The 26,583-nt window shown below is 33.1% G+C and overlaps 1 protein-coding gene across 1 annotated transcript; it reads right to left on the reverse strand.

Moving 5' to 3' along the window:
- Positions 1-1,010: 1,010 nt before the first annotated feature.
- Positions 1,011-26,322, reverse strand: LOC123542998 (uncharacterized). Its single transcript, XM_053531389.1, has 15 exons — positions 26,164-26,322; positions 23,776-23,887; positions 22,115-22,312; positions 21,332-21,422; positions 18,445-18,555; positions 17,325-17,353; positions 16,566-16,621; positions 14,653-14,749; positions 13,762-13,835; positions 12,601-12,751; positions 12,040-12,093; positions 11,029-11,181; positions 8,446-8,574; positions 2,969-3,121; positions 1,011-2,461 (listed from the first exon to the last, which is right to left on the reverse strand). The coding sequence occupies exons 2-14, from the start codon at positions 23,849-23,851 to the stop codon at positions 2,982-2,984; spliced, it is 1,359 nt and encodes a 452-aa protein (XP_053387364.1). The 5' UTR covers positions 23,852-23,887; positions 26,164-26,322; the 3' UTR covers positions 1,011-2,461; positions 2,969-2,981.
- Between the last annotated feature and the right edge of the window lie 261 nt (positions 26,323-26,583).

Genomic DNA, 26,583 nt, shown 5'->3' on the forward strand with positions numbered 1-26,583 from the left:
AATTTGACAGTTCTAAACAAGCAAAGCACCTCTGTATTTAACAGAATTGCTTACAGAGTATATTCCTAGTAGACAAGGTTTGAGATCGTCTGAAAACTCTGAATGTCGTTATGTTTGAACCACTATATGCAGCCCGTCTGGGCGTACCATGTGATGCTTTAAGCACTGGTATTCGCAATAGAACTAAAATGACCTCAAGGAGAGGGGTGCGATCATGTCTGTTTGTTACAATAAGATTGTTATTATCATTATTGTCATTACTAATATTGTTGTAATAATAATAATTATTATTATGTACAACGTCATGGAATATATCATTGTATAAAAATAGGCGTTTAATCAAATTATACAGTTTTAGTCTGGATGAAACTAGCCATACCTTTGCAGACTGTTTTCGACGATAGCTCCAACCGAATTCTCACACGCAAACTGGAAGCAAGTTTCATGGTGAATCATGAAGTGGGTGCCGATTTAAAGAATTTGGTGTCAGATGATATACAAATTTTCATTAGCTGTCTGTTTTTTTTTCTCTCTCTACTTACCGTGAGAGTATTTGAACAATACTTGCCTCCCCTGCATAATAGTTAATATAATTTTATCTGTAGAGATGAGTCACTATCATGGCATAGACACTGTGAATGTTTCACTGCTATAGATTGATACTATAATCACTTTTTGTAGTACAAATGGTCAATTTGAATAAAATTATCATATTTTTCAGCTGCTGCCAAAGAACAAAGAACTGTTGTTTGGTTTGATTGCCTTTTGGTGTGTTTGTAGAGGGGATGAGGGGAGGGGTTACAGGTGATCTACAGCTCATGCTGAAGCTGGTCCTTGCTTTAGACAGGCATACATAAATGAATAGGCAACATTCCATTATTTAAATTAGAAAACATACAATACCATGTTTAAAAACACCAGTCGGAAAAGCTTAGGTTACCTACATTTACTCTAGTCACAACTGTAAATTGTATATAAAACTAAACAAAATAGAATTTAAGTTTTCTTTATTTTATTACATTGGAAATAGAACAAATCTGTAAAATATAACATATTGAACATTTAAAAATGACATAAAAAACTTAAGGTGACAGGGGAGCAGTTTCGAATTATGGCTCCAGTCGATTTCTTAAATATTTAGGGTAGCTTTGTTCAAAGTGCATTAATGTTAATGTTTTAATTATTGAAAGTTTATTCTAAAAGAAATCGATGTGTACATGCATGTAGCTATAAATAGGTGTTGCGAGTATTTGGCTACACCTAGATCCATAAATTTTGTGAGTCATTATTTCTGGAGGCAGATTTGTACGAATCAGGTGTTTTCTACAGCAAAACGGACAGTAAGTGTTTATGACCTGCCTTTTCTTTTGAAACTTAGTGGTTGACAGACACTTTGCTTCGCAGGACTTTGCAGCCTAAGGGTTGATTTGTATGAAAACCTGGTGTAATATTACATAAAAGTACACAGGCGAGTGTATGGCATGTGTTGGAAATAAGGAAGAAATGCTCATGATTTTAAGAAGGGTTAGGGGTAGGCTGTAATGTCTACTCCTTTTAAAGGTGACCACAGGGGTCAAAATTAATGCTTTCATTTTGAGGCTTACCATAATGCCATATCACAATGTAAAGCAGAAGTACTTCTCTTTTTTGTACGTTTAACCTATAAAGGAAAACAGTTGCGAATCGTGCACTTGCTTGAAATCTAGCCAAAAGACTGCGCCCCTTCTACCAGAAAGTTATTCCTCGACGCGTCAAAATAAGGACCAACAAGAACCAACAACAACCTAGGTACCTACTTTTTCCTCCAACATAAACTTCGTGAAAATCATTCTGATAATACTGGTACAATTCAGCTATATTACCAGATAGCAGGCGTACAATTTAGACCCTTTCTAATCAAATGTGTTTTCAAAACATCATCTACAGACTTACTCAGTTAATCTCTTTTCACTATAGTTTTACATAGATAATTAATTATGTTACTCTGTAGACAAAATAAAATGTTATCTAAACTTATCTTACTATATCAAATACTAAGCATACTGCTACACTTATTCAATTAAATATTTAGACATTAAACACATTGTCTGGTTATCCTGTTATTTTGTATGGAGATTGTTGTATTTTTCATTTTATTCATACAAATCAACTAAAAACACAGTTATTATGGAAATACAGTAGAATACTGTTATTCTGTTGCGCGTGTTTAACACATAAAATATAACCCCAATCTTTCAGCAGAGTTACATGTATACCAAAATGCCAGAACATATCAAGCAATTAAAAGTAATGATTTTATCAGTTCTATGATACTGTTCATGATCTTTTTCCCTTTGTTTTTGCACTGGCATTTGTCTTGATCAATAATGTTGTTTCGTCACTGGTTGAATCCTCTGTGTGTTCATCATCGATACGATACTAATCTTGTTTACCTTCGGTACCTGCTTGTATGCTTTGCTCCCTGTAACAAGAAACAAGTTATACACTAACATTAATTTTTGTTTATTTACCTACATGTAGATGCCAAAATTGTATACCGAAGTTAGATTTAGTGTCTTTCTAGTATTGCTGCTTACTATATTAACACAATTGCCGTGAACTCGAAATCTAGGATTTAAGGCTAATATCATATATTTTAACCGCCCTCCCATTTGAAAAATATAAACAATCTTTGTACGATCTTTCTTTGTGCATAGCCTGTGTTTTGTTCTGTGTCTCAAATGATAAATATACGTAATTTAAAAAAATTAAGTAAGATTATCTAGTCGGTTGCGAGCCTAAAGTCTGTTTGGATAATGTGTAAATTGTGTTGTGCGTCACTGTCTGAAGGAAAGCATGTTTTTAATATTTATGAATAAGCCCTGTCATTGTCAGTGCAATGTAATTCAGTTTGTAGTTCATATGAAAACCAATCAAAAAACAAAATAGAAAATGAACACAGAACAAAATAATTATAGTGGTAACACACCTTTTTTGTTATACTACCACTCCAAATTATTGCCGCTCCCACAGATGTACGGTGCTCTTGCTAGATAATGTTTCAATGTAGAGAATCGATGACTTATCATTGCCAAAAATTGTACTATCAGAATGAAGCCAAAGAGTAGCACGACCATAAAACCTAAAACATAATCAAAATTGCTAAATTAATTGATAGCAATTTAGTTGGACGGAATGCCATAAACATTAAGCTACGTTACATTTAAACTAGGTGTAAGGCATTGAAAATATTGAATATTTATTAAAATGTAATGCAATGCTATTGAATATCTTTAAAACAATGTTTTACTTATTAGTCTGCCTATATATCCCAAAAAGAGGCCTAGAAATCGGCTTTGATGGCATTTTTGTTAATGCCCGACAGCCATGTTCATAGTTAACTTTATAAAAATTGGAAACTTTTTCAGGGGATTGTCGCCTTCTAAGGGTCAAAGTAAGGTCACAGTGCAATTTTTGCTACATTTTAATACAAACTTGTAATTTTTCGGTGATAATTATGAATCTCAGAAGTAAAATAAATTACTTCAAATTCATTTATTGTATTTGAGACTGGCAGAATTCAAAACGACTAAAGATATTTCTATAGAATGAGCTTAAATTTTCGTACGCTCTATTATTTGGTTATTTATTGAAGTTATTTTTCTCATGCCTCTAAAATTTCAGTTTTCTGGCTAACAGTTTCGTTAATGGCTGGTTGGTTACCTGTATGATTGTCTGTATGAACAGTACAGATAGAAACATTCTATGGCGCGTACAGTCAAACCTGTGCTAAAGACCACCTCTGAACAGAGAATACCTGGCTCTAAAGACTACTGGTTTTGTTTCATATTTTAACATTTACACTATATTTTACCTGTAAACAAAGACCACCTGTCAATTAAGACCACTTTTTGTTTTTCCCAAGGGTGGTCTTTATAGACAGGTTTGACTGTATTTTATAAAGACTAGTACAGTCAAACTTCGTTTGCTCAAATTCGGATTATCCAATTACTACTTTTGCTCGCTCGAACTCGATGTAAGGTCTATATAATGTATACTTCACGTTAGCTTGTACTACTGATATCTCGAACACATGTTGCTTGTCCTATCAAACTCTAGCGAAAACAGTTTGACTGTACTAAATGTTGACAGATCTAAAGATTCCTTCGGAGGCATAGAACTCCAGAACGTAAAAATAGCAAACTCGGTGTGATTAAGTCTGTTTGTGAGATCAAATGAAATGTGAAAATTCTCTCAAGCATTATCTAAAACTGTCCATGCTGTCAATCAAAACTCTATTCCATTGGTTTACGCATGTGCATCAGCATGAAAAATGGTACTTTTCATATTTTTGAATCAGCTAAGAAATTATTCCTTGCACACTGATATTAGGCTATTATATAATTAAGAACTTGTAACCGCTTTTCAAGTGTTTCAGTATCTACAATTTTGTAAATATTTGTTTATGTTGGTTCTTTAGATGTCATAACTTTAAAAAGGCTTGATAATTGTCAGTGAATTCTATAGTATATCGAATGTTATTAGTATGATCTTTATCACCGTGAATATAGGGGTAAAGAATGTTTGTTTTCCTGTTACAACACCGTTAGATTTCCAAGTGATTGGTTGGTGATAGAACCGTGTGGAGCAAACTTACCAATGTATCATGAAGGAATCTACTGATGTTATAATATAACCAAGTGTGAGCTAATGCTATTGTAGCCTTAAACGTGTAAAAATATAATGTTGGAATGAATTTCCCTTATATAGAATTAACTTCTACCCTTATATAAAAAAATGAATAAACTCCATATCACTTTACAAGCTTTAGACGGGTTAGCCTAATATAATTTATCAATCGGCATTATTTGTTTATTATAAATCTATCATTTTGAATTTCAAATCTCTTCTTCATGCTCTTCTCATCCTAAAGGAAGCTATTTTTACTCTATTTATATCTCTTAGCAACTATCGAACCACTTTCATCATTTTTATTAGCTGAACCATCATATGTCAGTAATCATGAAAATATCGGAAGGTATAACTTCAATGTATCATTAAACGAGCCTGAATGTTACTATTATAAAAAATTCAAAAGCAACATTCTGATGTTTTTATATCTTTGATTTTTCATTTCTATTTGTAAAACATCTGAATGACTAATGTTTCAGTGTCGAGACACAAGCTTTGTTTTCCCAATGTTATCAAGGACATCCTGTCTGAAACCAAAAGTCAGATATGAAAATTGTAACGATCTGATTCGTTTTTCAACTTTGTTTGGAATAAGAAGTGAGAGTGAAGATGCAAAGCTGAAGATAAAAAAATCAAAACAAAAATAGCGTCGTGAATTGTTAAATTAAAAATGATGCTAATATCGCATTAAGAGCTTCGGTGAGGAAAATCTAGTTCTTGAAATGTGCTACTTAATTGGAAATACCTAAAAAATGATGATAAAAGCCTGACTTATAGTAAAAAAGGAACTATATCACAATAAATTAAGGGAATAGTGTATAGATTAACTAGTTGAAATCCTACAGATCTGTTATGATTAGTTTATTACCGTACATGTACTGTGTAAACCAATGCTCTGACCAATATTTCAGTTATTCTTCTAAAATATCATATTTAACTATCATCACGTGGACAAATTAACATAAATATATATCATATAATGAATCATGACCAGATTTGAAATCATCTCTTTAGGGGCTGGAGATGGATTTCATATAATATTATAAATGTTACTTTCAACATTATTCTAGTCGTGTAACGGCGGTCAGTTAACTTAATCTGTGTGTTTGGAGTCTCTACAAGTAGTAGCCTTTTCCCTGCAAGTAACTGTCAACATCTCCAAATGATTTGGAACGTGGAGGACGAAATAACTCCTGACAATGTCTATTATTAAATTGTCATGGAGAACATTCACCTCTCCAAAGGATCGAACTCACGGCCCCGCGATCCTTAGATCTGCGATCTACCGATTGAGCTAAAAATAATATTTACGTGAGAATTTTATACATTTATATGTAATTCATTTTCCGCTGTTGTCTTCTTCCACAAAACCTATCATATTTTCTCTTTCGCATGTACATTTCTCAAAATGTGTACAATATGTAAACATTCTTTTTATAGTCAGTTCAAAGCTTAAATTCAAGTTTTATTGCTGCCTGAAATACAAGAAATGCATTTGCAGTGTCATTTTGTAATCATTTTCTCAACAATTTATCTAACTGCACACATGACTTTTGTTTTTATCTCTGCCAAATTTTGACAGAAAATTGGACACATTGATTAATGACCAGTTCAATTAAATAAACATAACAACGATATCAATTGTCCGTACACTCGTTGCGTCATGTCTGTTTGAATAAGGTACCCCCCCCCCCCCCCACCCACATCCCCTACCAAAAAAAGTCACTGAATGAATGCAATTTGGTGCTGGTTTGTATGCGGCAAGTACTGTCATCTGCGGGATTAAACAATTTTATCTTTAATTTGGTGGCATTAATGACATCACAAACCTGATAAAAAATAATATTTACATACTGAAAATATTAACAGATGTTCCATTACAACTAAACAAAGTTGAATATTCAAAATATAATAATTTTAATATCATTGAATTAATAGGATCAATGTGTACTACTGTGATTTGGAATTTACTATTATGACTTTTAATTTAAGGGTTAGCTGTTTGTTACCCTTACAGTTAAATGAACTTACATCAAGCTATGATCGTTTTTATGTCATATTATAATAGAATAATCATTTAACATCGTGTAAAACATTCATTGAAATCTGTCAAAATTTGGCGATAAAGGGAAAAACAGGTATGGAGTCAGAGAGGTTGTTGTGTATATTGTTAATATACGCACCATTTTGCTACCGTTAATAACTTAGAAGTCATTTGTAAAAGTTCAGTTTTGACCTTGAAATATCTGTGACCTTGAAATTACATTGAAATAACCCTATGATACAACATTTTCAAAAATATTTCACTAGTTCATTCACATATAAAGATTAGCAAACATATCAAGTAAAACATACTTTGCCATCATATGCCACTTTCCCCAGATATATATTATTCTATATAATATTATATATAATATTATATATATTAGATAAATATTTTATGTATTATCTTCAGTTTTATTTACAAAATAGTAAAGGGCATTGAGACACAGTTTTTTAAACCAAATTAGATGGTATATGAAAATAAAACGAGTTCACAGCAGCATAGTTTATTTGTAAATGCACTTATTTGACCTTTGACCCCATTGTACTGTAATGAGGAACGCTAGAAGGCGACAGCCCGTTCTAAATTTCATGTTCGATTCTAAGGAACACTTTAATACTAATATCCGAGCATTAACAAAAAATGCCATCAGAAGTCACATTTTCCCAAGATATTGGCAGACTATATTACAACTCCTCATTTAAGACGGTAAGTGTCAGAAAATCCGTATTCCGTATTGAGATGAACATCCCTTTGAATTTTGTTACAAATTCAACTTTATCTGCATGATGCTTCAATAACTTATATATTCAATCCTATACTAATAACTGCAGTACTAATTGGTCAAATACATAAGATTGTAGCGGAAGACAAAAAACATTATAAGCATGGCCGGAAACTTGGGGAGTACCACCAACTTCCGTAAGAACGTCCTACACCTAAGCGGGCAGAAACTGTTGTTTGAAGTTAAGACTTCCTATATTTCTTTTATTTTCGAGATACTAGAGGACATATTTTCAGGGGAGGAATTATCATTACAAAATTGAGCATTCCAGAATCACCGGTAATTGTGAATGACAGTTTGCAGCTCGCAGTGCTTGCATTAATCAGTTAAAAATGAAGCAATTACTAATATTTTCCAATGTGCAATTATAACTGCTGGATGTAAAACACAAAATAATCACACTAAATTATTTTTATGAATATGTTGAAAAATAATATAACTACGAGCACTTTCTTTACTTAGATATTTACCCAAATATTTGTTGTAGTACGAATTAATAAGAGCAGATTATTCCTAAGTTCAATGCTTACTATTTCAAACTGTAGAATCGTATATACACATTTTGATCAATGCGAACTATTGCTAAAACAGTTCAATACATACACGATTTGTTCGATGCAAACTAACTAAATGTAGATGTGTACGTACTCGAATTATTTAATGCCAGGTTTTAATAAATGCAGCTTTGTGCTAACATGATTTGTTTAATGCCATCTTTTTCTGAATATAGATTTGTGCATCACATGATTGATTAAATATCTGCTTTTAATAAATATAGATATGTATAAAAACGATTTGATAACAGATCAATCTTTCTGCATTTATGATTATGTTTGCGGTTTGTGTTCGAATGCTCTTCTATAAGGTATATGTAATGTATAGTGTTTTACATCAGTGAAAAGAAAAACCATTTTTATGACATCAAAACTCTAAATATGGTTCTTACCAACAGGATTGCTTCCAAACACACCCAGTAAGTTTCCCTCCTCAGACAAAGTCGTTATCAGTATCAACCACAAAATATTTGACAAAACAAAGACGATAAACCATGTGTTACGTAGGGCGCACAGTTTCTCTGCAAAAAATAACAAAACAACCCCTCGTAATTAGACATGTCTGAAAAACAGTATATTATTTTAATCATTATGTCTTAAAAGGCTTGGCATTATGTATTTTGAGCGCATCATGATCCACCGATTGTTGAAAACTACTAAGAATTGTAAATGTTTTTTAAACAATTAACATTTGTATGATGTCTAGAATTCTGGATTTTATATTAAGAAAATATATTTCAAAAATGTCATTTTAAACTAGAATTGCTACGCGTAGGAGTGTTCAAAATTACACGAAAAAAAGACTGTAATACCTTAATTTCAGGTCATCTTTTGCGTTAAGTTTTAAATAGTGATAGTAAGAGCAAATTAAAATTAAAGATTTCAGATCTTTGAACATTATTGCCCGCCCGATTAGCTCAGTAGGTAGGGCGTTGGTCTACGGATCGTCGGGTCGTGAGTTCGATCCTCGGGCTGGGCGTATGTTCTTCATTACTATTGGATATATTGTGTCTGAAGTCATTAGTCATCCACCTCTGATTCATGTGGGGAAGTTGGCAGTTATTTGCGGAGAACAGTTTTATAATGGTACATGGAACAGAATCTAGGAATACTGGTTATGTTAACTGCCCGCCGTTACATGACTGAATTACTGTTGAAAATCGGCGCAATACATACAAACAAACAAATGAACATTATTTATTTTCCGTTTCTAAGGCAATGACAATACCACGTTAGAGGTCCAAATTCATAAGGCTGTCATATCAAACAAAATTTATCAATATAACTCTTGATTTCTAATTGCTTTGTGTTTCTTGTCATTAAATGCATTCTCTATATCTATAATTTCTATATCTTTCTTATTTGAACAAATTGAATTGCTTTAAATAGCATGAAATATATTTCTGTAGTACTGTTAAAATGGGATACTGGATTGTGAAGTACGTATCTATATCAAGAAGCTTTGTGAGTGAACGACATTGTCTTCTAAGGTATGAACCGCGGTCTTGAGCGATACCCCCCTGGTCACTTCTAAACCTGTCATACCGCTGATAAAAGCTTTCCTTCATGACATCGTCCCTTATACCTAATTCAGGACAGTATTTAAAAGTCAATTTTGTCGTATGACTCCTTTTAACACTGATTTGCTTTTTACGCGATAACCAACCCATAAGGCCTGTCAAACATTTCAATAATGTGATATTAACAATTTTCTCTATCGGTGTAACGCTTTCATTTCACATGAGTATTTATCTGTATAAGAAAACGGAGCCTGGAATAAAATGAAATATTAATTAATGGTCAAGGGTCGGATGACGTCACATGGCGTTGTCATGGCTACCTATGTTTGTGTGTTAGTTGTGTCAAAAATGAATTTGACATTTCGAATACAATTAATAATAGACAACTCTGTTTTACACAAATGTTTCGACTTTATTCGCCTTTACCAAGTATAAATTTTCTGAGATGATCACATCACATTTCGAATACAATTCCCTTATCTAAATGATATGACATGTCTTTTTCATGTTTTATGAAAGAAGGAAACACTCCTTCCCTAGGTATTTATTGAACCCTCCGTACTTTCTCTTAACTTTAAATACTTTCCGGGTATTTATTGAACCCTCCGTACTTTCTCTTAACTTTAAATACTTTCCGGGTATTTATTGAACCCTCCGTACTTTCTCTTAACTTTAAATACTTTCCGGGTATTTATTGAACCCTCCGTACTTTCCCTTACCTTTAAATACTTTCCGGGTATTTATAGAACCCTCCGTACTTTCCATTACCTTTAAATACTTTCCGGGTATTTATTGAACCCTCCGTACTTTCCCTTACCTTTTAAAAATCCCGGGTATTCATTGAACCCTCCGTACTTTCCCTTACCTTTCAATAATTTCCGGGTATTTATAGAACCCTCCGTACTTTCCCTTACCTTTTAAAAATCCCGGGTATTTATTGAACCCTCCGTACTTTCCCTTACCTTTTAATTTCCGGGTATTTATTGAACCCTCCGTACTTTCCGTACTTTCCCTTACCTTTTAATAATTTCCGGGTATTTATTGAACCCTTCGTACTTTCCTTTACCTTTCAATAATTTCCAGGTATTTATTGAACCCTCCGTACTTTCCCTTACCTTTTAATAATTTCCGGGTATTTATTGAACCCTCCGTACTTTCCCTTACCTTTCAATAATTTCCGGGTATTTATTGAACCCTCCGTACTTTCCCTTACCTTTTAATTTCCGGGTATTTATTGAACCCTCCGTACTTTCCCTTACCTTTTAATACTTTCCGGGTATTCATTGAACCCTCCGTACTTTCCCTTACCTTTTAATACTTTCCGGGTATTCATTGAACCCTCCGTACTTTCCCTTACCTTTTAATACTTTCCGGGTATTTATTGAACCCTCCGTTATTTCCCTTACCTTTTAACAATTTCCGGATATTTATTGAACCCTCCGTACTTTCCCTTACCTTTTAATACTTTATCTGACCCAAATGCGCATGATTGTGGGTGAAGACACTTATCAATAAGCTTAATCCAGAATTGCTTCTCCTTGTTATTTACCATTTCACCAAAGTGCACAGTTTTCATGTCTTTTCTTACTTTTTCAATTTTCTTCTCTCCTGCAAATTATGATAGTAATAATTCTCTTTGAAAGTACCTCTTCAAAAGTTAATGTTTTTATATAACTTGATTGCTCTTCTGTTCATTGTATTGGTTGGGCTCGACATCGTTTCTGAATATTTACTGCTAATAAGCGTCACAGTATTTGCGCTTTTACTGCCATCCCACTAACTTAAGCCGGATGAAAAAAAAAACAAATTGGCCAAAAATATAGACAATTAGATCTATACATTTCTGTAAATTAATGCAGAATTTTTTATCACTAAATGGAGTATGAGTGGGGCCAAATGTCCCCAACGACCACTAACATGAAACAGTACAAAACTGCTCAAAGTACATGTATTATTATCATATTACAAAATTAATGGAATACTCAGGTAAAATTCCTTTATTGTAAAACTTTTTTTTTCTTGTTTTTGTTTTTTTACATTTCACTGAAATGCTTCGTACCAAAATAAGGTTCACTATTATGATATTACGTTTGCGCAATACCCATGTTTTTTTTTGCTATACTGTCCTTCGTATGCATGGTTAGGGTATCACCTAAAATTGCAATTAAATGTCACATTCCACTTTTCGTTTATTAATTTTACTCATTTTTACTGAAGACAAGATATGATAACTTGATTACAAAGATTGTCAGAGTCAGAATTGGACGATTTGCCAGATGTTTCCGCTATTTCACATAAAGTCTTTTAGCGACTACGATGGCAGAATTTAATTACAGGAACAGTTTCTTTCTGTTTCCCTATAATTAGTTAGTAAAAAATTAAATAAATCATGCATCTAGGCCATAGATAAAGCAGCATGAGTATTTTTTTAATTGGTAAACATAAAATAAATTGAATATACTCTACTGTTTGACGGTTCACGCATTTGTTCTATCGCGTACAATACGCGTTTGACATGTCCTGAAATAAAGACAATATTTAGATATATCTCTTTGAGAGTTACTGTAACCGCTACAAAATCACGGGCTTTTGCCCCCTGTGTACTTTTTTCAATGCATGTTTTTTTATTCTTATACAAGTGAAATAATCAATATTTTTAATGAAAAGATTACATCATATCAAAATAAAAGAGAGAGAGAGAGAGAGAGAGAGATGCAGACTAATATCATATTCATTTAAAAATAGTTTCAAACTTCATATTAGAAGCCGGTTCATCCGTGGAGTGTTTTGTACAAAACATTAACCACCTATGTAAGATAAATTATGCAACGGGTTACACACGTTTCGCCCAACCATGAAAGGTGAGTCACTCTTTGATCACAATCAAATGGCTTCTTTAATGTAATATATTAACGAACAACTAGACGTAAATTAGAATATTTTTCTGACATTCTTACATACTGTTTAACTAAAAGTTTGCATGCATCATTTAATTTATGACAAAGTATCTTGAAATTTATATCATACCTCTTTTTGTTATCCTTAGTTCGGCTTTTATTTGATCCTTTCCGTACATTTTTAGCCTTTCAATAACATCTTTGGTGTCAAATGAGCCATTTTTAAATTGTCGACTGTACCGTTTAAGTCCAATTTCCTCTAACCATCTGGGTAAGTTAGTCTATAAATACAGTAACAAAATGTGTATTTTTTCGTGCCTACAAGCATAAAGTCAACTAAGGCAGTTTGATTATGCATGTTAATAGATTTGTGAAAATTTCATTAGTACTGCATAAAATAAAATGCCTATCGGTTTAAAGATAAATACCTCAAATTGCTCTAAAAATATATGCTTAACAATAGCTTTTTTGAGGAATATATAATTTCTAGCCTTGGTATTATTCGCAAGATTTTATATACAATACTAATAAAAATATGCCAAAATAACCATTGTTTTTAAGCGGCTTGCATCAAGTCTGTTGGAAACTGATAAAAAAAACAACAACAACAAGCAGGACAGCAAAAACAAAATTGTAACACTAGTTCTGATATACAGTGCAACCTCTCCAAAGCGGTCCTCTCTACAGCAAAATCCTCTCCACAACAACATCATTGAAATTTCCCATAGCAGAATTTTACTATCAGTTCAACCTCTATAGAGCAACAACCTCTCAACAGAGAATCAATATTTGTATCTCCCAGAGGGTGTTGCTCTGCAGAGGTTGCACTGTATATTATTTATCACAGAAAGGAAAGATTCGATTCTTCTTTTTAGAACTTTCATTACGTCGTGGAACATTTCATACTACTTTTATAAACTTTAACACGTCAAAGAGTAAGTTGATGAAGGCTTTGGTCACCTGCTAAACTGCAAATATTTAGCGTAACGTTATCAAATCGTATGTGCAGATAATCCTTGTAAAGTCAGTTTGAAATGGTCTGCAATGCAGTTTGTGAACTATAAGACTAGGATATAACACTAAGTATTTTATGTTTTACAAATATTTGATATATCCAGTTATTTATGAAATGGATGATGAGCTCCGATTAAATATATATTTGTTTACATAGTTACACAGATGGCAAGTGTACGTTCAGATATAATAATCCCATTGTCTGTTTAATTATTGTTAATTATGGAAATAAGATTTGGAATTGATTTTTCCGTAAAACAAACCAAGAAATTCTTACAGGAACCGAAAGAGGTATTTCAAATGCTGGTAAATTCTGTATTTGCGACAGTAATGCTACTCTGTCAATGTCGGCTGAAATAAAAGTGATATCATAATGACATCTGTAATTATTTTACTAAGTAGATGAAGCATTGTAAATTAATATTAATTAAGGAGATATCTCATTCTGAATGTTTTATTATAACATATTACGTGAAACATCTGTTTCGGATATTTTAGTAAGAATTTTGGGTTAGGGTTAGTTTTTAATTCATTTTATTCATTCATTTAAATCAATATGATTTAGTTCTAATTCTTGTGACTGTAATAATTTACGCATATGTACATAAAAGTGTAAGTAAACTTCTTTCATACTTGTCTTCTGGCCAATTTATGTGGTTCTCTTCATGCTCTGTTTCCTGCCAAGGTTTCACTATATACATGCGTATTTGGTATTTAAGGGTTTCGTTTATACCGGTATATTTTACACATCGTGCATATAGTTAACAATACGTATGTAAGTCATGCACCAGGTAGGGATAAGGTAAAGAGTGACGGTTCACGTTTGATTTTGTGCAATAAAATGGTTTAAGGTCCCAAGTTGTGGTCAGAATGCGAGAAAATGAATTTAAACTAATGGTCAAAATTGAGAAAAAAAAACGAATTATCCCTTTTGGGGCCTCACAAAAAAACAAAAATGGATTTTTGAGCCTAGTATCCGCCCTTTTTAAATAGAAATAACAATAACAAACGTTTTAAGGTATGATACCATATTGTACTAAAAATGCCTACGGATTTGTTAACCAGGCCTCTTTTCCCAGTTAGCCAACTGTCTAGTGGGGTTGGTTGGCTTTTTGAACTTGGCTATTCAGACTTGAACCTTGTTCTTTTTTTTTTAATAGACATTTACCTGTTATTCCAATTTTACGGAGATCTTTGTCTGTCATTGAACTGATGAAAATCGTGTTTTCATAGCCCTTCCGAATAAACAAATCGGTATACCTTTTCTGAAAACACAAAAGATGTAATAGCGCAAATATGGTTGTTTTGCCACTGACCGTTCCTAGGCAGTGCCACACTGTGTTCCTTTGCTTTGTGTGTGTGTGTGTGTTTGTGTGTGTGTTTGTCGTGTGCGCGTTCGCGTACTGCGTTGGCGTTTAGTGAGGATGCTGTTTTGGATCGTGGCTTTCCCTATTAGATATTTATCTTTGTTTTTCATATGTAAAACAAGTAGACTTTCCAAAATGCCAACACGTCCAGTTGAATACAAAGACATTGATTTTCACATTTTTGTTCCATATATATTTTGTGTGCTTAGACGTAATTATGTAATATGTATATAATATATCAGGCCACTAACATTTGGCCGAAAACCGGTTTCCAGCTTGAAGAAGTGATTGATTACGTTACTTTGACTAAAGAAGGCCCGGTGGTTTTAGTGGTAACACACTTAATCGTCAATCCAGAGGTCCGTGATTCGAATCCAAGTCCAGGAACAGCAAATTTCTGAGATGCTCTTGATGCCAGTACAGATTCTTCTCGAGAATGATGGCTTCGCTTGTATCGGTTTTATACACCAGACACGTTGTTAAGGAAGCAGACTGCCTATCCATTACGAAATAGGCTGAAATAGTCGGACAGGCCATTATTTGAAGGATTCTTTCTGTTCTGGAGGCATCCTCTCGCTCCGTCAATCTTGTCAAATCGTTCTGTGTCTGTACTAGAAGAGAATGAATTGGCGCACTGAGTGGCTGCCTTTATTCCATATAAAGCGACTTTGAGCGTGTTCATAAAAAATCGCGCTGTATAAATCTTGTATAATGTAAAATACATGTACGATTTAAGCATTATTATATGTTCCGGAGGCTTTCAGTTTCTATAGGGACAACCAAACAAAAGGAGGTAATAAAAGAACATATTGCAACGGAAAAGATTTTAGATATTAAGATGTTCCGGCACAGGGATTGAGACTGGGAAATATTCCACCGACAGTTTTCAATATTTCTGTACTTCACCAATAATCATGAACCTTATCGAAGGATAATAATCATCAATATACTCTGAGATATTTTGTTTATTTATTTTGTTTGGCTTTACGTCGCACCGACACATTTACAGGTCATATGGCGACTTTCCAGCTTTGATGGTGGAGGAGGATCCCTGGTGCCACTCCGTGCATTTTTTCATCACGAGCGGGCAGCTGGGTAGAACCACCGACCTTCCGTAAGTCAGCTGGGTGGCTTCCTCATATAAAGAATTCAACGCCCCGAGTGAGGCTCGAACGAACATCGATGAGGGGCAAGTGATTTGAAGTAAGCGACCTTACCCACCCGGCCACGGAGGCCCCTAGCCTGAGATTAGCACTTAGAGAAGAGACAAAATGAAAGTCAGATAGGTGCAAAATATTAACAGCTTACTTCATAAAAATAGGAAACGTAAAAATGTTTTAAAAAACGTTACTTACACTTATTGTCAATAAAATTCATATACTGTAAACTGGCATTAAAGCACATGTGAAATATCAGAGCGTTAACATAAATAGTCCAAACTTCACATTCTTCAGATAATATATTCTATATTAAACAATAGCTAACCTGTCGTAGAGATGGGAATGTCGGTAGCATCTGATACCCAAAGGTGGCTATATAGAACTGTGTCCTTAAAATGATTTTTTTTTCAAATTCACCGTGACGTATGAAATATGTAGCTATTATGACAAGAATATGCGCTCTTAATTAATTTTAGTCATTATTTGAACTAAATAAATTTGAATAAGATTCTAAATATTACATAGATCTATTACCTTTGCTTCAATATACCTACCATATTGCCCGGTAACCAATCACTAACTTCCATAACTCCTGTGTAGCTACTCCGGCCTTGGATAAAATGAACATATTTTAGTTATGTCTGATATATAAACGATATGTTTACAATACGTTAAGGATATGTAGCAAATAAAAATGTAATACAGGTCAGATTATAAGCATTCTTTCCCTTATTTCACTTTTAAAGAAGTTATATTTTGCAATATACCCTTAGTGCTTTGTTTCACTCAATACCTATGAAATGTGTGCTTGTCATTTCGTCTAGCAATAGTGATTTACATTTTATTGACAAATAGCCTACAAATAAATTGCCTGGTCTGTCGAAAAAAAGTTATGAAGCAGCAGCGAATTATTATTACAATAATTATACATTGTTTCTATTTAAAAGAAAAAAACACCAGTATGCATTGAATGTTTCTCATTGCAGAGCTGGTACGCAAGCCCGGAATTAAATTCAATTGGAGCGCACGGCAATATTACTCATTTTTTGCATGTCCGCACGCATTTAGTATATAATATGAATAATATAATGACTAAAGGTTAGGGTTAGTATCATCATGGTTACAAAATACATATATTTAAGATATTTTTCGTTCAAATTTAGTTAATCCGGTATATACCGGACTCTGCAATATATCACAGGCGCACCAGCTCTGTTTTTAAGTCACAGCCATATGCATTAACTCGGTTTAATTTTTGAATTGAATGCTTATGTCATAACATGAAGTAATATTGATTATCAAAAATTGCATACCTGCATCATCCACTCCAGATGAACTCCGTCTGGAAAAAAAGATTACACCTTTTGTGTATTGATAAATGAATTGCTAAATACAATATTTATCCCTCATTCGTGCAAATTAAATAGCAAAATTTAGGTGTATAATAAATGTTGCTTTATTTCAAAGACAAAAATAAAGCTTTAGTCACATGTTCAAATTAAAAAAAAGTAGATTTTATAAACCAACAGTCATTTATCATTTTTTATTTAACGTCGCACCGACACATGATAGGTCATATGGCGACTTTCCAGCTTTAATGGTCGAGGAAGATCCCAGGTGCCCCTCCGTGCATTATTTCTTCACAAGAGGGCACTTGGTTGAACCACCGACCTTCCGTCAGCCAGCTGGATGGCTTCCTCACATGAAGAATTCAACGCCCCGAGTGAGGCTTGAACCCACGTCGATGAGGAGCAAGTGATTTGAAGTAAGCGACCTTAACCTCTAGGCCTAGGAGGCCTCTCATTTATCATTTTCTTTTTTTTCTTATATGACATGACAGTAGCTAATGTATGATCTTAAGTAACGCAAGATATTCCACCAGCAGTGCAATAATTATATCACTGAAATATGTCTATTATGTTAGCGGGCGGACGCTAAATTGCAGACGACAACCTCCGCATGTAAATCAACAAAGTAAGTCACTTTCAAATTATTAACCTTTCACATAATGTTTAAAATGAACTTGTCCATCTTAAAATTCGGACAGTACCAGTAACTGTAAACAGGGGTGCATATAAAAAAGATGCAGACTGAATTGCAAACAGTGCAGATTATGATCAGACTGTACGGATGTGCAGGCTGATCATGATCTACTCTGGTCTCAAAGGCAGAAATAATCGTGTCCAGCATGATAAGGGTTAATATATTGGAACTCAAGTGGCACAGAGTACGCCTGAATATTAGAAATTTCTTGATCCACTTTTACTTGTAAGAAACGATAAAGTCAATTAATTGATGACATAGATTTCTTCCTTTACGAATTATTTTTATCTAAGTATTTTAGATTCATCTAAACAAAAAGGATGTCTTAAGGCTGATAAGAATAAAATGAAATATAGCAAATAATGTTATAAAAATAGACTGAAATATTACTTTGAATCTACTCCTCTTGTTTCACCAACCAATACATCTGTTAGTTCTGCTGTAGTGTCAGATTCATCTTGTTGTAGCTCCTGATTGGTCATTTCTTCAGTCGAAATGTTGCTTAAATAATTAAAGATTAAGCCGGAATTATTCTACGTTTGTCAGACTTTTCACATAACCAAATTTCCTGAACGTGCACTCGTTCCTGTTGTTATGTTATGCAGTTAAGGTACTTCCGCAAATTGAAATTAGGATTTCATGTGAAAAATCAGAATCCTCGGAACAGCTTTCGAAATGCAAGGACATAAAATATATACGATAAAAGTTGAAAAGATATATCTGTAGGTAAACTTGCAAGCATGAAAGCTACACTGAACCCTATCTCCACAGTGCTTTGGAAGAAAATGAGTGAAAATTTTTGGTGCAAAATTTTGGTATCGTATGCAACCTAAATTGCTATAAAATATTTATTTTCAAATCAAAGAAATGCCAAAATAGTGCACACGGGGTTACTTTTTCAAGAAAATGTCGTTAAACATTCTAATGCATAAAACACATGCACAGTTTTTCTAAAATATTTCGCCGCCATGTTTATTTCAAGGAATAAAATATATGATTGTTCGTTTATCTCAGATTTCCTTACTGAAATATGTATGTCTACTTATTCATGGTTAAAGATATCCGTTTAGCATAGTTTTTCACTGTCCGATCTCCTTAATCTGTTACCGATCCTTCACATTTAAAGAATAAACGCAATATGTAATGATAGTTTTTCGCTTAACACACCTCTCTTGGACAAGAAAGCCGTTTCACTTAAAATTTGTAAGCATCCGCTGGCAAAATATTAATGAAAGATCGGAACTTTTTCTAAAATAAAGTTGAATTTTAATCATTTTCAAAAACTGGAAATATTGCACATTGTGTTGAATTTATAAATAAAACAAAAATCCCCAAAATAAACCATTTTAGAGCTTTTCCGGGAACTATACGTTTCAGCCGAACAACGCATTTCAAGATGAAAAAAAAAACAACTGATTTATCTTCGTAAACAATGTCAAAGTTCACCTCAGGAACATTGCTGAAAAAGTAAAAGTGCTTACTTGTTTCAGTTTTACGTCCTGAAGAAAACAACCAACTTTCAACTTCAAATGCATATATGTTCTATAATTATTCCAATATAAAATAAACCTCCGATCTATTCTGTGAGAAATAAAACGAAGCATATTTAACTATTTGTTTACACTTCAACCATGTGAAATTAAAGGCATGGTCTATCCCGAGACTCCCCTGCATTTTGAACCCCGTGGTAAATAAACTGAATTTACTTTAAAGTATGGTGTCTCAGTTGAGCCAGTTATTTGTTAATTTCAGAGAACATACATTAAAGAAGTGTTTATGAGATTATGCATATGTACGAATATTTACTAGTCTACTTTATATTCACGACGATAGAAAACAAGTGTGCACTCGGCAAATAGCAAGTCTATTATTTTCAGGTGTATACTGAACACTGATCCCAATGTTCGTATTTTTCAGATAAAGAACTCGTTATCCTTGCTTTCGTAGACAGTCTTAGTACTGGACCGCTGCTTCCGCTGTCAACACCGCAGTAATCATTAATGTAAAGTCAGTGTCCATTTCTATGCCGGAATTTCAATACACATTTATTATCAGTTTAAATCTATGAAAATGTGAAAAAATATCATTGTTTAACGAAGAACCAAGATACAGAAAAGTTACTTTTGAGATATTGCTGATTTTAATCATCAGGTTTTCGCGTGAGAAGTTCAATTGATTGCATTTTGTAAAATGTTTCGTAGTTATCTACAATTGTATACAAATTGTATTACCTCATACCATATTTGGCTGTACATTTTTTCTGCGATTTACTCTCAGTGTGTTTTTAAAAACATCCTGCAAAAATTCTTATATTGTATAAAAAGTCGATAGATAAAAATTAGTTAGTATATGACACATGAAACATCTAATAAGGAATCACTATACACATCGAACTTGTCCCGGACCAGTATGCGGAAATAGTGTTGCCAAATGTTTCAAGATTGTCTAAAAATATTTGCATACATCGTTTTAATATAAAATCACGCATGGATGAGAAGGTTACGTTAAGTAATTTCGGTAGTTACTGCAGGAAATGGCGAAAATTCCATTTCCACCAAACTTTCCGTGAGATAAGCAGCGCGTAAGTACATAAATTCCACTATAATAAATTAAACCTTTTTTATACTTGCACAATCCTTGGAAAGAATTTTGGATCGTTGCCAAATCTTGTTCACATTAAGTCTTGGAAATGTCTTACAATTTTAGGGAGTTTGGTACACCATACATAGAAAAATCATTGTCTGCACATTGCACTACTTTTAAGTATACTGAAAATAGCAATATGATTTATTTTCGTTTTTTAAAATACCCGAGGTGGTCAGATTTGAAAACAGATTTTGTACTAAGTTTAGTTCTATTCAGTAAGAAGATTTTCCTATTCACTAATTGAAACTTTGAACTAACTTTTGCCATTCATGATTTTTAATTGAGTATTTTGAAAGGATTTATAAATCTAACCAAACATTTCGAAAAATACAGGTAAAACTTCTTCTTTGTTTATTTTTAAATTTTAGTTTTACTTTTTAAACAGCTACTTTTAGTTCATGTCTTGCAAACTGAGCTGATTTTGTACTCTGGAACAGCTGCATTTGAATGCTTTTTTTCACTATATATTTACACCTCAAATGAAGGTCACCCTAAATTTAAGATGGCGGAAGTACCTTAATTCAATCACAGATTATAATACAATAAAGTCACGCTTCAATGCCGTTTATCAAAAAAAAATTGAACATATTTTAGATATTAATGCCAATTAATTAAGATTTTGTGACATTACCAACATAAAGACTTGAATCTCTTTGTGATTAGAGAACACCAAAACTGCTGAACGAATGAAATATCAGACCCACGATTTTCTTCTCTTGTTCCTGAAAGACAATACAGACCAGTTAAATGACAGAATATCTTCAATCACAGCGTCCACATTTTCCAATAGCAGTATATACATCAGTACTTGTATTGGCATATCATGTATTAAATCTCATATATACATATACTTTTATAGTATATATAATAGATATTACATGAGTGTACTTTCAGAAAGGAGTTGAATTAAACGCCTTTTCACACTGAATATATTAAAGGAGTGGAATAAAATAATAAAATGCCAGGCTCAAGTTTCACATAATATAAAATGTGGAAAGACACGCATGTAATATTCATATTATTACATGTTAGCTTCTGCTTAAACATCACTTTCTTTCTTTACCTATTAAATGACAAGTCAATTCAACCAACGCATCCTAAAGCTTAAAACGGCGTCATCGTCGAAGCTTTTAAATTATTACACAAGTGTAATACCAAAATTACGTAATGGCTATATTTCACGCCTACGGCGTCAAACATGATAAACTAAATTATTTGTTTGTTCATTATGTTTTTATCTTAAACAACTTTTTCATAAATATGATAAATTGTGCATAAGTTACAGTTATTTATATCCTCTTTTTATTGTTTGAAACAGAATTACAATGACTTTGGTCCAAAGTTGGATATTTAGAAATTGCTTAACATACAATAGTTGTAAAATTTAGCTACAGGAATCTGTTTAATAAAATACCCCATGATCTGTCTGTTATGTTGCAGACACTGTATATCATTAACAGCAAGTATCCGGCAGGTAGACATAAAAGGTACCATATTCCATGCAAAAGGTAGATACATTCTTTTAAGTGCAGTATTGCTGTGAGAACAAAAACCCCGACAACTGTAGAAAGGTACGCTGTGGTTGTTGATACTCTGATTCTGTCGCTTATAACTGAAATTGAACGGCTATGATTATGGCCCCAACAACTAGTTCGATTTAAGGCTATTTTAGGGTAGATTTCCTGTTCCTTTGTCCTTATAAATTAATACATGAAACATCCAGAATCGCCCATTTTAATGCAGTAACAAGCAATCAATATATCTCATAATAACTGGCCAGATTTAGAACGTCATATACCTCTTCTGCGTAACAATTTCTTAGATACTACTCAAATGAATATTTAATAAGTAATTGCAAATTGAATTCGCATAGGTGCATGTACGGGTAACTGAACAGTTAGTATAAATTAATTTCTCAGAAAATTTGTTTACAACGTTTGTTTAGAACAAAAAAAAAAAAAAAAAAAAAAAAAAAAATTGACAATAGTACAATAGGAACAGCCACATTCAAAGAACGCAGCCGCCCATACAACATTCCATATGGAGGAATGGCTGATAAATACACACCGGAAATACTAAATATCAAACTTAACAAAAATAAGTGACAAAAACAATACAAGTATTATTCATTTTTTTTCATTATTCATTATTGTTTTCAATGTGTTTAACGAAACTACTCACATTCATATAAAACATCGGTGTTAGACAAGATGTGGAAACAATACCAAACATGTACTTAAAAGATTTTATGAAATGTGTTTTTTTTTTTCAGAATGTAACAAACAAGTAGATTGCTGTCTTAACAACAACACTTACTCCGATCTGTGTAGCAATCAATTCATATTTTGAATCCATTGATTAATTTTGAACTGTTATTATTGTCCAGAACTATGTCGGAAGTGCCTCGATACTAAAACCGGAATGATTTTAAACATTTTAAGACACTTATGTTAAATAAGATAAGAAAAAATAAACATCTACTCTTTTTTAAAATGCATGTGCGACCACCTATGTTGTCTCCCGCTGTATGGTAAGAGTAACTGTTCGTTCAACGCTGTAATTCTTTTAATAGTGAATCGCCTAGAATTCGCGGGAAAATTAAAAACCATGTGAATAGTATATAATTAAACATGTTTCAAAGATCAGCTATACAGTTTCAAGTAATCGACATGATGCAGTATAGCCATCAGACCCGTGAAGCACCTCATATACCTGAACTAAAAGAATGAAGTTTAGTGAATGTCATGTTTTGAATATAAAATGCTAATCCCATTCTAAAATGTTTTGTTTACATTTGTATCAATGGGCACAATGGCGTCCACTTTATATTCTATTCTGAAAGCTGACATCTACGTCCCCTAAGCTATTGCTAGCTGGCAAAGTGGTGCTACACGTTTCATTACGCTTTATGAACTGACAATCAAGTCGAGTCTTATATAAGTTCACTTGGGTACATTCTATGTTATCAACGGATCTTTTTCTATAGATTTTGTTACACAGTGAGAATCAATTACATGCTCAAATATGTAAACACTTATTTTTATAAATGCACTTATGATATTCGAAAATGTTTACAGTTTGTTTCAGATCCTGACTCATCATGAACTTCAAATGAGATCTTCATTGCAGTTCCTATCACGACCCCAATCATTACAGCAGCATACAAAACTGTCAGGACTTTTGCAACCTGAAATCGAAACCACATATTAATGCATTGGACTGATAATAAAATCGGCAATATCTGTGCATATACGTTTCCTCAGAATCAGAGTTCTTGTTGTTGTTGTTTTTTTCATAACAATCGGAAATGTTGAAATCATTTACGGAAATTACGTAAATGAACGGAAAATATCTTTTGTCAATACGGGTCCACTACCTTAATAATATTTATCACCATCAGAATGATCTTATGTTACAATTTAACGACATGATAGGGCATTAGACCCGTAATAGAGTACCTCCTTTTTGAAGAGTATTCAATTCCTACCATAAACCTACTTTGACTACAATTTTCAGGGGTGTGTAGGTTCAAGCCCCACTGGAACCAAAATTATTTTTTCCATATTTTCCTTGTTTTTCTAGTAAGTGTTTTAGTTCTTTCAAGACTTATTGTGGATTTATTGTGCGAAAGTGGAAAATTTTCATTTTATCAGCAATTTTTTGATGTTCAGGGTGAATTTACCTCTGAATCAAGATGGGTAGAGTTAGACATCTTTAAAAATACTGAGTTCCATGCGGTAAAAGTTATCTTTTTTGCCTCATTCTTTAGGTAACATATTGTGAAAGAAATACAGGTAGGTTTTACTTCTGCCCCAAGGTTATTTTTGAATGAAGTGAGCAGAATTCGAAACAGACCCACAGGATTCGACCTTAATTTTTCAGTGTTTGAGTTAGAATTCTGTCTCATTAAATCTGTTTACTTGAAGCATCCTAGAAAAAAAAATACAGTTTTATTTTGTGTTTTATTGGTTAACAATAGTTTGATGTTTTTTTTTATCGAAATTCATGCTGTATTGAATTCTTTGCAAAAGTTTTAGATAGTGACCATCACATTGAAAATTGTCTCTACTTGAGCTTGAGGAAATACCATAAATTATGCAAACTGTACAAATACGGCATGGTAAACGTTGTTTCAAATTTGCAGCACAGTGCGAAACATGGTCAACTTTAAGAATATACCAAGCAAATGCCAATTTTTGAACATTCTATTCGGGGTCTAATACCTTAAGCGAAACAATATGCAAGAAGTCTACGCTTTATCTGTTGACTTTAAATTGTAAAAACATTCTTTACAGCTAAAAGAAACTATGCTTCTACAATTCTAGTACATTATTGTCCAATTGTTCATATACTTTAAAAATATGCGTTGTCTGGCGATATCGGTGAACATACGCTTCCTGTCATATGGCAAAACGACGTATTGCATGTAAACACGCAATGTGCCCTCTGAAATTCTTTGCCATAAGGGTATTTTGATTAAAGGAAATGGGTATATTTCACATTTGGACAGTAAATAGTCACCTTTATGTCCTTTAATTTATAATCGATAATACAGTTTGTTTACAATAAGGTAGTGCTGCTCGTTTGGAACCAACGCTTTTCTACAATGTAAAATCTAATTATTAAGAATCAAGTTATACTAAAATAAAAAAAAAACGGGGGAATTCCACAGGTCGCTTAACACGACAAACATGAAAATGCTGCAGGCTCAGTTTGATTGGGTCTGTCCATGGACGGTAATAGAAATGCATGCTACTGTCCACACTCACTAGCCCCGGGTTGAGCAGAACTCAACATTTACACATGTTAAATGTAGCAGGATGTAATTTAGAGACATCCGCACATATGTTCATACGGCAGTGCACATTGAATCTTCAATATTACGCTAGTGTGGTCCTAGTTACAATAAAAGGCTTGCCATAAACGAGAAAATAATGGGGGTATGTTCTTTCTTTGCTACATTTTTTTGCAACAACTGGACCTCAAGCAAACGGTCTAGTTATAATGCTATGATCTTGTCTAATCAACGTTATTGGCATGTCTGAATATAGATCAATCTTTGTATACTAGTAATTGAATTGCCTTTTCATCATAAAAGGAAAGAAGCTATATGTGATGATAAAATGCTGGAAACACAAAAGTATATTAAAGCCAATGCATTTTGGTGGATGGTTTAAGGTAGCTGTCTTTTCAGTACTGACCTTTTATCTCTCAGGATTAAAAATCTAAGAGACATAAAAGATGCAATTGGTTTATCTCGCTTAAAGATTCGTCGTTCATTGTTATCAATAGAAAGTAGCAAATATCTCAAAATATGTTTTGGCAACTTAAAACATACTAAAACTGGAATTATCACTTTTCGGAGGCGCTTCGAAAAGATTAGTGAACGACTGGTATATACAGCCTTATAATGATTTTGACAAATTACATTTGTCTTACTGAAACCGATTTAAATAAACTTACGTTAAGCTGTGTTTTAGAGCATGTTCTAAGGCAAATTATGATGAAGCCTGTACATATAATAACTTGCAAGATGAGTGTCACATATGTGTTCCAGTTCCAAGCGTATTTCAAGCCACCTAAACAAAAGACAAGCCTGAATAGAAATTGAAGGTTGAAACAAATAATGATGTTAATATCCAGGTTCTAGAGCACAAAAGTAAAAAAAAAAACATTGGTTTACACACATATTATCTTATGAACATTCAAAACATTATATGCCATTTCTAGTTACTTATTCGATTAGTGTATTTTAAGACGTGAAACGTTTATATATTGATATTTATCAATGTGAAAAAGTATTGCAATGCATAACCAAATCCACCACTAGAATGTTACTAGTTGTCTCTACTACATTATTATCATAATGATTGATTTTTAAAC

This window comes from Mercenaria mercenaria, chromosome 19, assembly GCF_021730395.1.
Source record: "Mercenaria mercenaria strain notata chromosome 19, MADL_Memer_1, whole genome shotgun sequence".
Lineage (NCBI taxonomy): Eukaryota > Metazoa > Mollusca > Bivalvia > Venerida > Veneridae > Mercenaria > Mercenaria mercenaria.

What these genes read in the sequence shown, in the direction of transcription:
- LOC123542998 (XM_053531389.1), bottom strand. Translation starts at nt 23,851, where the DNA reads ATGATTGGGGTCGTGATAGGAACTGCAATGAAGATCTCATTTGAAGTT. An exon ending in ATCTGGAGTGGATGATGCAG is followed by an intron (nt 16,622 to 17,324) that starts GTATGCAATTTT and finishes ATTTTATCCAAG; the next exon opens with GCCGGAGTAGCTACACAGGA. An exon ending in GTTTGGAAGCAATCCTGTTG is followed by an intron (nt 3,122 to 8,445) that starts GTAAGAACCATA and finishes ATTATGTTTTAG; the next exon opens with GTTTTATGGTCGTGCTACTC.